Source organism: Lactuca sativa, chromosome 5, assembly GCF_002870075.4.
Source record: "Lactuca sativa cultivar Salinas chromosome 5, Lsat_Salinas_v11, whole genome shotgun sequence".
Classification (NCBI taxonomy): Eukaryota; Viridiplantae; Streptophyta; class Magnoliopsida; order Asterales; family Asteraceae; genus Lactuca; species Lactuca sativa.
Genome location: NC_056627.2, coordinates 223,417,129 through 223,429,105, shown reverse-complemented (window position 1 = coordinate 223,429,105; position 11,977 = coordinate 223,417,129). Strand labels below are relative to the sequence as shown.

At 29.0% G+C, this 11,977-nt stretch overlaps 1 protein-coding gene across 1 annotated transcript; it reads right to left on the bottom strand.

Annotated features, from left to right (window-relative positions):
• Nucleotides 1-8,056: 8,056 nt before the first annotated feature.
• On the bottom strand, nt 8,057-9,144 carry LOC111878165 (uncharacterized). The gene is made up of 3 exons (XM_023874674.3): nt 8,876-9,144; nt 8,531-8,724; nt 8,057-8,415 (listed from the first exon to the last, which is right to left on the bottom strand). The coding sequence occupies exons 1-3, from the start codon at nt 8,976-8,978 to the stop codon at nt 8,320-8,322; spliced, it is 393 nt and encodes a 130-aa protein (XP_023730442.1). The 5' UTR covers nt 8,979-9,144; the 3' UTR covers nt 8,057-8,319.
• Between the last annotated feature and the right edge of the window lie 2,833 nt (nt 9,145-11,977).

Genomic DNA, 11,977 nt, shown 5'->3' with positions numbered 1-11,977 from the left:
TTTAGGGGTGTTTGTGATTCAAAATCAAACAAACCGAGTTTCAAAAAGTTTGAAAAAAGTGACTTCTTCAAAACTTGTGTGGAAAAAGCTTAAAGCCATTTTGAATTTCCAAATACTTTTCTAGTTGAATGGCTTCTTGGTAAACTAATAAGTAATAAGCATATGACAATGCACACTCCCAAACACCTCATAGACGATCAAGATACAAAGAATTATAAATTTGGTATGGATGTTTGGCATCGAACTTTTGGAAGTTTTTAGTAATTTTTAACTTTTAACTTGTAAGTATAGGCTTTTACTTTTATTTTAAACAAAAATCTTCTAATAGCTTTTATATTTTAGTAACTTTTAGCCTTTTGATTTTATGTGATTTTACACATTTTAAAAGCTTACGGTCATTTTTTCGGACACTTCTAAACAAATAAAAACTACAACTACTAACTTTCTGTTTCCAACTAGTTTTGTCAAACATATACATTAACGGCTTTGGGAAGCCATGAGAAAGCTTGATGGCAATTTTGGAGCTATGGGGAGAATTAGAGGTGGATTTGAAGTGTAGTTGAAGAACAAAAGCTTGAATTGCATCCTTGAGACACTAGTTCTACTCTTGGATTTTGGATTTCCCCAAATACGTATCTGTGATGTCTAGGAGGATAGGATTGAGTCCATAGCTTTGTTTTGTTTGAACTATTTGTTTATGAATCTAAAGTCAGAATGAGTCATTACTCATTCATGGCTTGATTAGCTTGAATGTCATTTTGGGTTTTGAAACCTTAACAATGGTGGATTTGAATATTGACCTTTATATGTGCGTTTGATCCATGATCTAACCTTGTTTGAACTTTTTAAACGGATTTGGAACAAATGAATGCACCATATGTTGATAATTGCACATGTTGATCAATATAGTTTTTTGAGTTAGTTAATAGCTTCAATGACGATTTGAGTTGCAATTGTGACATTATGTAACTTTGGAATAGTTTAAACTTCAACCATTGTCATCAATCTAACTCATAATGTCTACCATATTTAAGTTTGAAGATGATCCAATGACGATTTGCAAATTACAATTCATTTTGAAGTACATATGATTCACATAAAGCCTTAGTGTTTCATGTCATAAACCACATATGATCATATTTGAATCTTTAAACTACGTGAAAATATTGTTTTCTAATGGATTTGTAAGTATTATGTGTTTAAAAATGTTGTTAAATGATATCTGACCATTTTAAGTCATTGGGATCGGTTATGGAGGCATTTAAGTCGTATCATCAATACATAATGTTGATTTTAGATGAAAAAACACATTTTTGATGACCTGTACACTTACATAGCCGTTAAATTTATAGGAATAACTAGGCGAATGTCCGCGCGTTGCGCATAAACACGTATATAGTTAAATCTTTACAAATATATATATATATATATATATATATATATATATATATATATAACAATAACGTTGTTGTTAAATTTGAAATAATAATTGGTATACTAAATTGATATTATATATTGATTATTTTGAATTATATGATAATACATACATCTATTATAACTATATAATCTCAACCGTTTGAATGACTTCTACCTGCGAGTTACTCATGAATAAAATTAAATATAATATATGGATTAATGTTATTTATAGTTTTTGTCAAGGTTGTAGAACTCGTTACTCGGTACCTGTTCGGCCGACTATCGAGTAGCGACTACTCGGGAGTACTCGAGAGTACTCAGGGAGTACTCGGATTTGGAAATTTGTGTAGAAATATTTTTAGGGAAATTATATATGTCAAAATCATAAGATAAAATCATAAGTTGATTGAAACTATATAACAAAATTGGATACATGTGAATACACAAGAAATGAAAAACATATAATCGTCTTACTTTGTAAATAAATACTGAAAATTTAAGATATATATATATATATATATATATATATATATATATATATATATATATATATATATATATAGTAAAAGTTGCATGTGTGTGTGTTAAATAATAAATCATTAAGTATATTATATATATTAATCATCGACGTGACCGAATTTCACAACACTACTCAGTTCAGTAAGGAGCCGATCGGGGAGTACTCGTGATTATGTAACTCGCCTCGGCAAGGGGGGGGGGGGGAGTAGCGAGTACTCGGAGGAGTAATCGGCCAACTCGGCGAGTTTTACAACACTGGTTTTTGTTATTGTTAATTAATTTTTTAAAATTTATTTTCTTAACTTTTTAATTTCTATCATTATAATTATTTAAAACACCAGACATTGTTTTTTTTTTATTTTAAAGGTAACAATATAATCAGTTATATAGAGTTATTTTTAACTATTGTTATTGTAAGTTATTTTAAGCTATTTATTTGAAATTTTTTAACGATTATACAAATATCTTTAGGAAATATTTTTGTTAAATTAATATTATAATTTAGTTTTTGCATTTAGCACTACAATTTATCACTTTTAACTATTCACAGAATATTCATTGTGTTTTTTAAGTGGAACTAAAATGTATATTTAAGTTGACACTGTAATGTTATATTTAAATTAACAGTTTAAGTATTTTGTCCAAACTGTTTCAAAGTTGTAGCTTTAAATTGATAATGGTTACATACAACAACATATCAAATCTAATAAATTAAGTATAATATGTTAAAAGTTAAAGACATAACTTTATAAGTAGAAGTAAAGATATTTATTTAACCTTATTAACCAAATTATAATCATTATTAGAAAGACACTACAATTTATCACTTTTAACTATTTACAAAATATTATTTGGGTTGTTTAAGTTAAACTAAAATTTATATTTAAGTTGGTCATGTAATGTTATATTTAAGTTTATAATTTAAATATTTTATACAAATTGTTCAAAAGTTGTAGCTTTAAAATGATAATAGTTTACATCCAACAATATATTAAAACTAATAAATTAAGTATAATATATAAAAAGTTAAAAAAAAAACATAACTTTATAAGTAGCAGTACTTTTAATATTGAAATTTAGTTTATATATGATTACACTTTATGTTTGATATTTATTTAGTATTATTAACCAACTTATAATCATTATTAGAAGGAAATTGAAAAGTCATGGGAGTTTCAAATGAATGTGGTGAAAGGAAAAATGCATTGGAGTTTCAAATGAATGTAGTGATAGAAAAAATGTTTCCTTTATAATATAGTATGATATGATATGATGACACATCTCGTATAATTAGTTGAAACAAAACTAAAAATTTCATAAATGTTGATCTCTTGATCCTTATGATGTCAAACCACTTCTAATGCCTTTTTAATCACTTAAGGAACATATTTTGGAAATAAAATATACTGAAAACACTAATTATAATTAGGTGTTTAAAATAAAATATACTAAAAACACTAATTATAATTAGGAGTTTGATTAGTGGTTATTACTTATTCAATCATTGGGTTAAACTGTAACGACATGTTACCATTAATCAACTACCCTTGAAAATAAGTTTTTTTTTCTAGTACTTAAGGTGAGTTTATACCAGGATTAAATATCCCTCAACCAGGGGCGGATCCAATATAGAGTCCGGGGTAGTCTGGGATGCACCTTAATTTTTTTTTTCAGTAGTGTAATTCTTTTAGGAAAATTTCATTTTATGTAGTGTATATATACATAATATAAATATGTTTAGCGAAATAATAACAAAAGTTGTAGTTTCTATATGGGTGAATGTGATATAAGGGAAACTTTATGATTTTCAAATCATGGAACATTTGGATTAAAAAAACAATTCGTTTGACTACAAAATTCTACTGATTGAATTATTCGTATGGTATGACATCATATTTTTATTTATTTTTTAAAATCTTTTTTTCGATAGGACGTGGCCAAAAGATTAATGATGTTTTGAAACCATTTTACATATTAATTAAAAATAACGATGATGGTCTTACGAATAAAACATCCAATGATGCTGTATAAATATAATTGTTTTAAAACTATGATTAATTAAATTTGTAGTCTATGTTATTTTACTTTTGTCAACCGTATGGTACACAGGTTATAACCTAGTTACATTGTAATGTTTACTACCTTTGTGAAACTGAGGTTGAGATCGTGATCATCTTTTTGTTGGTTGTTCGGTTGCTATTGGACGAGGTCGAAGCATTTTTGGAGCGGGCTATAGATGGTACCACCAGTACTGCCTATTGTAGTTATTTTATTTCTTGGATAGCAAGTAGAAGAAAAAACTTTAAGGTCAGTGGTTAGATTAGATTGGGCTAAAAACCCACATTTAGTTTCTTGTAATTATCTAAGTTTCCAAGTCCAAGAGTAGCTATTTATTAGTTTTGCTAGAAAAAATCTCCCGTATATTCTAAAATTAATAAATCAAGTTAAGTTAAGTTAAAAAATAAAAAATAATATCCAAAATAAAGTTGAATAAATGGGGATCTTAAATGAACCCTCGTTGAAAGGACATATGTGTGTATATGAGGAGTTCATAAGAGTATAAGACCACCATAACCTCGTTGAAAGGACATATACCTATATAGGGATGTCAATTGTGTCATGATCGAGTTGACGGGTCGCGGGTCAAAAATATACCAATCCGAATATGACCCATTTAACTATACATGTCACGGGTTGGCAGGTTTGGAACATAAACTCATATATGATCCGTCAACTCATTTATTTATACGGGTTCACAGGTTGGCATGTTTGTAGCTTCGTGGGTCGGATTTTCGTGTATTCGTGGGTTAGATTCCATAAATAAAATTGATAATTAAACAAGAATAAATTCTTGATAGAAACATATCCGAATTTTAGAAACTTAAGTCTTAAACATCCAAATGAAAATTAAAAACATTAATGAAAATATGTTCAAACTAAAACATTAATATAAACATAGATAAATTCAAGTGATAATGTAATAGCCATAATTCTCATTTTTTTTTCTTCCAAAAAACAAAGTCAATTCTCCAATACCATTTTCTTCTTTACGATGAACTTCAACCTTTAAGTAGAAACAATATGCAAAGTTAAAACACATATAAGTAAATTTGTAAAAATGTATAATACTGTATAATACTTAATACATTTAAAATATATATAATTTTTTTTTATTAAAATTCCAAACGGGTTGGCAGGTCAACCCGTATATTTTTTGAGAAACTCATATATGACCTGTTTAATAAACGAGTTGATGGGTTGGCCGGTTGACGAGTTGAAATATTCAACCCAAACCTATTTATTTCGTATCGTGTTGCGGGTTGTGTTAAGAATTGTCAGACCTATACATATATGTGTGTTGGCCAATCTAATTTATGTTAACCCACTTAAATATATCAATAGTATGAGAACAAATGGCTAATCAATATGAGTATATAACCAAACCAAACAAAATTTTGACTTCTTATCTATTAGATCATCATATGTGTGTGCATTCTCCCAAATTTGAATTCAGATTTCGGTTTTGTTTCTGACCAAAATGGATTACAAATTTGATTTATTGTTTAAATTATGATCTAGTGGAGTCCGAACCAAAGGAAACAGAATTAACAACTTTAATTAATTTATCAATTAAATATAATTAGTTTTTATAGTTTAAAAATTAAAAGCATTGAATCATATTTTGACATTTTATATTTTTTTAGATACAATGACTTCACAATACTAAATTCTTTAAAATTTCCTTCATCCAATCCATTCTTCTTATCTTCCATTATATTCATTTTAAACTTTAGAACCATCTTCAGGACTGTGTTCTGGGATCAAGCTCCGATATTCAAGTTATGAGGAGATCGCTTATCCTGGACGGAGAACCATTTCGGTGAGAAGAGTGTATGTATAAAGAACCCAAAGACCCGGTAGCCCAATTCCATGTCACATATCACACTTAGCATAAAGAATCCAATATTAACAGAACGGGTAAGGAACTTTGGTTTTTGTCCATATTTAGGTAAACATGTTTTTTTCGTACATATTTGACCAATAAACTTGTTTGATCTATTCATAATAAGGTAATATTACCGCTAATTACCAGTCATATTACCCTATTTTGAATAGGTCAAACAAATTCAATGGTCAAATGCGTACGAAAAAACATGATTACCTAAATGTGGACAAAGACCAAAGTTCATTACCTTTCTAGATCATTAACTCTTTTTGGTTTGGTTAACTTAAATTTGGTTAGGTTTGGACTTGGGAAATTTTCAAACACAGAAAAATCAAACTGAATAAACCTAAGAAATCATTAATTGTATCGATTTTCACCTCTATTTGACTTTTAAGAAAACATATCTAAAAGTTTTTAGGTTTTGGGTTTTAAGAAAAAAAAAAAAGAGTTTTATGCTTTTATTTTAAACAAAAAAGTTATTACTCTAAAAGACAACTCAAGTAGATTTTAAGAGTTTTAGATTCTCATTTTTATGTAACTTTACACTTTTAAAAGCTAACATTTATTTTTCCTTAATATTTTCGTATACATAAAAAAAGTACATGTAACCAACAACTTTCAACTATCACTTAATTTAACTACCCATGAAAATAGTATATGACTAGACCCCATCTGCTATTTGCTATCCTCCCAATGCAAGTTATCTTTTTGGACTGCGAATCGACCCAATTTTCGTTCCATGGCCCGACAAAAATGAGTGTCTATAAAATGTTTTTTTTCTAATAGATTTTTCTAAACAAATCGCAAGTGTGAGTGCTCCACCTGCAATTTTCTCTACTCCCATTTACGATTTACCCTAAAATAATTTTGATTTTTTTTTTTAATTTTCCAAAAATTTACTTAAGTTTGACTATGAAAGTACAAGTCCTTGATGCACAACTTGTACATCATTAGCTTCTACGTTCTCATCTACACATATATGTGAATGTACAGATAATGATGCATCAGATACTTATACATTACACTCCAATGCAAAATGATCTCAAAACCAAACATATATCTGCTGTTTGCTATCCTTCATATGCGATTTGCTCTCTCATACCCTTTAGATGAGATTTCTCATTAGATTTCATATATTTTTGTTTTGTTTTTTGCAAATAAATCATAAATAAACATATCCTAGATGTATAAAATTTAATAAAACATGATTCAAACACTAAATAAGTAGAAATCTTATAGAGTTTTCGAAAAATGCATATCTTCAGCCGTTATAGAGGTTGAGAGAATTTTTTGTAAGCTGAAATTAGAAAATGAGAGTATTCCTAAAAAAATTAATGTATTTATACTTCAGGCCCCTGGGCTGGCTGTTATTGGACATAATTCGCAGCTCAACATACTTAAAGGTAAGATTCCGCATGTGTGACCAATCACGGTGAAATGAGTGGCTATTTTTAAAAGTAATAAATAACATGAGATGTGGGGTTAGCGGCAAGGTCAAAGCTAAGCTATAATAAGCCTTGACGAGTAATGACGTTTTTCGAGACGTGAGTATAAAATATATATATTAAAAAATATAAATCATATTATTAGTGAATTTTATCAAATATATCAAGTTTTTAAAAGTGTTATATTAATATCATATTATTACTAAATTTTATCAAAGATTCAATTATTTTAGGCCCGTTGAGAAACAAACCTGCCTTAGACATTTTCCGAAAATTACTAATTTTTAGTTATTTTTTTAAAATTAATTAACATTTTTGGCTAAATTTGTAAATTTCTCAAAATATATTTATTGTACTTAAATTGTGTATGGAAATTAGTTGTCATTAGTAATTACAATTCGTCCATCACTATGACATGTGAAGTTTTACAATTAGTCCATTACTTATATTTTACATATAAAGATAAGTTTTGAATAATATGAATATCAAATACCTAAGTTTTTTATTTTATTGAGAAGGATGATCAATTATTGCCCGCTTCATCCAGCCAAGATACAATCTAGTAATCTACAATATGGATCAAGAAAGTATGGGAACCGGATTTGATTTCATCTTACAAGAATAGTCAACTAATGAAAGAAGCTATTTTTATTTGATAGAAGTTACATTTTAGATTAACCTCATTGCCTTGATAAATACTAAACATAACTGATTATTATTAACTGCAAAGTGCAAACAAACATAAGATGTATTTCATCATTAAGTAGACTTGCTTTGCTTAAATATGAAGTTTTTGATAGAACACCATTGAAGTTTTCAAATGTGTTTCAACACCCACCGCTCATTTTGAGATTATACTATGTTTTAACGACAATATAATAGTTCAATCTATACTATAGAGTATGAAATGACTAGTTTCCAAACAATGATAAGATCCAAAATTGAAATCAAGAAGAGGTTTTTCAAATTGTTTTTCCTTTTCCTTTTCTTACCTCAATCTTCGTTTCTGAAACTGGTCAGAAGCTGGTAATGATGGTGGTGGAGTGGTGGTGATGGTGGTGGTGGTGGTGGTTTCCAGTAAGTTCCAGGCTGCAATAAGAAATTCAGATAAACTTTATTACTTCACAAAGAAAACAATAGCTAGGGTTCATAACAGCCATCAATGGTGTTAAACATTTTAAATACAATCAAAATGAGACCCTACCATAAACGACGATGGAAATCCATTATCGCCCTTCATTGCCATCAGCTCTCCACCTCCCATCATCAACTCTCTCCTCCTCACTTCTGCTTGCAAAACGCGAAAACGCTCCACTTCCTCCGCTATTATCTTCTCCCGTATCATCTCCTTCTCAAGTTCACGCTGAATTGCCTCTCTCTGAATATCCACTGGTCCTCCTGGAAAAATCAAACAACTCACGGATTTAGGTAGAAGGTAAAGCAACATAAAATCAATAGATCATGCCATATTGCAACTAGAATAAGCTGAAATCATTAAAAACATCACCATAAATGGTCAATCGAAAGAATATGATCAGTAATCGGGTACCTTTCATAGCATTGTTGGAGAAGCTAGTGTAGCTTGACGACGGCATGGAATGGACTTGATTTTGCTGCAGCTGCGCATTGAATCCTGGCAATCTGAACTCCATTAGTACAGCGATGGAGAATTTTAGGGTTTTCAGTGACGGCTATGTAGCAGGTGTGGGCTCCGGTGGGTGATTTGAGAGGACGAACAGAGGTGCGTGGTTGCACCGGGTATATTCAGTAATTCAGAAGCAAAAAAAGGACGCTGATGTTTTGTGTAGGATTGTGAATGGTTGAAACGATAGAGAAAAAATTTGTTTTTTTTTTATTGGTAGAGATGTTAAAAGCAAAAATAACCCAAATAACAAAAATTTAAAAAATAACCCAATGTTTGTTTAAGAAAAATAATTTTTTTTTTAAAAAGTAACCAAATAACCAATGAAATCATACGATATCTTCTAGTATGCCATTTCGGTAGTTTTACAATTATTTATTTAATTTTTGCCATTTGCACTAACCAAAATCGTAAGAGGGCATTTAGCCATTTGCTGTTTCTTCTTTCGAAAAATTATGATTTCTCATACAGAAAACTAAGAATTGGATTTTTTTTCTTTAAAAACCTGATATTTTGATTGTTATTTCTGAAATTTTAACTATGATTGTTTACATTTTGATTAAAAAAAGTGCATACAGTTTTTATAAAAAATGTTTTTATCTACATTAGGAAAGTGGGAGCTGTAGTCGGTATTTCAATCTTATTTTTACTATAAAAAAACTATATGTTATAGTTAGTTTTTTTGTTGGCGCTTGTACCTGTGGAAAGTGGGAGAATGTTGATGATCACCAAGATATGTTAGATCTTTAGTTAAGAAATACGAAGCAAATTTTTAAGAAATTTAATTTTGTGAACAAAAAACGGATTTATAGAATATCAGTTTGTCTTTTCAACATCATAAAACCTTGTGCATGTGTATTTGATTATTTAAATTTTGTGAAAAGTTCTATTCTATAGTGATGTTTGTCACTTGATCACTACAATTAAAAGTGTTAGAAGCATGATATATGCATGTGTATGTAGTTGAAGGTGACAGTGATGCAATCAACAATTCAATGTGGGTATACTGAAAATTATAATTTTTATCTCTTCCAATCTACCTTAGCATCATGATCTCAGTGAACCTCAATATCATGGTATCATATTATATTTGCATTAGAACACATCAACCATGTCGATGACTAAAATTCTTAGAATGAAAATCACCTAAGGAATTGAAACCAACAAAGCAATCCAACGAGATGCAAACTTGTAACAGATTCAAGACCAAAATCACCAAAGCAAGTGAAACCAACAAAGCTATCAAATGGGAAAAAACTGAAACGGGTCCATGAGAAAATAACACATTAATAAAAACACATTGAAATTTATAGTAACATGTCCAATAACAAAGTTGTAAACTGTAACAGGTTTAGGAATCTAAGCATTACACGTAATACATCAACAAACACATATTCAAACATAAAATACTTAAAAAAAACATTATAGAATCTAAGCCCTAAACAAACTAAACACACATGTCCAAGAATTTAAGGTACCCTATTTTTTGCATACACCCATACACCATCAACCCAATCTTGAGTCTCGAGGAACCTTTAACTGTTTTAAATGGGAAAAATAATTCTTCCTTTGGATACCAAAAAGAACAATGCATAATTGATTTTTTTTTTCTTAAGCATCTTCCTCACCCACAACCTATCCACTTGGTAGGCATCAACAATGTTGGAATTTGAATATTCATCTACCACAATCTAAGGAGGAACAATTTGGATGTGCACGACGGAGACAACCTCTTAGATGGGCGCAAAATCATCGTCCATGATAAGGGTTCGGTACTAGATAATGTGTTATGCATCCAATATACCGACCCTGATGTTTTCCATGGGCGACAACGATTTGATGAAGAACATGCAACAAAAGTCTGATAAAGAATAAAGGCGTGGTATTGATTTAACAGGGACGAAGAACAATGGTTTGGGCCACGATAAGGTGAGATATTCATAGGGTTATATTTGTTATTTCAATAGAAAGGGTTCACACTTTATAGAACTTAACCAAGAGAGTTAGACATAAGGACTTTTCTTACAAGGTTTTTCAAACTTAAGATATATTTAACAAAAATAAGCTAGTTTATCAACGAACCTATATGATAGCTTATTGTAATTTAACATTTGGTAAACTCATAAAAGCAGCTTATCTTATTTTATAAAGCAGATTAGAAGTTAATTTATTTATAAACTATTTTGAGATAATTTATTGATAAGTTAGCTTATAAGCCAGTTCCTCCAACATAATATTAGAAACCATCCTTGCAATAAATTACTTATAAAAAAAATTGAAGTTTTGAATTTTATATACTTTATTATATTTATTTTATTTTTTAAGTGAAATCTTAAGTTAATACTTAATAAAAGGACATGATCCCTACGTATAACGACCATTTTTAATTACAGGCTTTTAACATTATAATCCTTAAGATTGGTAAATTTTTTTGCCGGTTTTATCTATGTGACAACTTCATGTTCGTTAATACTATAAGTTTGCCAAGTTATTTTATTTTATTTATTTTTCATTTTTTCTCATGTTACATGTAATAACAAGTTTCCAAATTACCATGAAATCAAATTTGCAAAATAGAAAAACCATTGAGTTTACAAATAATTTATATTTTACCCTAATTATGTTTTTCTTAATATATATATATATATATATATATATATATATATATATATATATATATATATATATATATATTCATGCAGAATGAACGTAATTATATAAAAAAAAAAGTTTAACTAAACATTATATAAATACGTTTTTATAAACATAAATATGTTTTTTATGTTGCTAGCTAGGTTTACATGGCTTTCAATTGTAGAGAACACGGGATACATAGTAGGAAATTTCTAATAAATCATGAGACATAACAACAATTTTTTTTAACAGAAATAGATGGACCAAATTTGCAGATTTCTCTATAAGAATATATTGTACCTTTATCTAGTCTCATATTTTTAGTCTTTATTCTATGGTTGAGTCTTTAGTCTTCTAAGCCCTAAAAAATTGTCA

Coding starts and splice junctions, on each gene's coding strand:
- LOC111878165 (XM_023874674.3), bottom strand. CDS start 8,978: ATGGAGTTCAGATTGCCAGGATTCAATGCGCAGCTGCAGCAAAATCAA. Junction 8,725..8,875: donor CTCCAACAATGCTATGAAAG/GTACCCGATTAC, acceptor TGATTTTTCCAG/GAGGACCAGTGGATATTCAG. Junction 8,416..8,530: donor GATTTCCATCGTCGTTTATG/GTAGGGTCTCAT, acceptor TTCTTATTGCAG/CCTGGAACTTACTGGAAACC.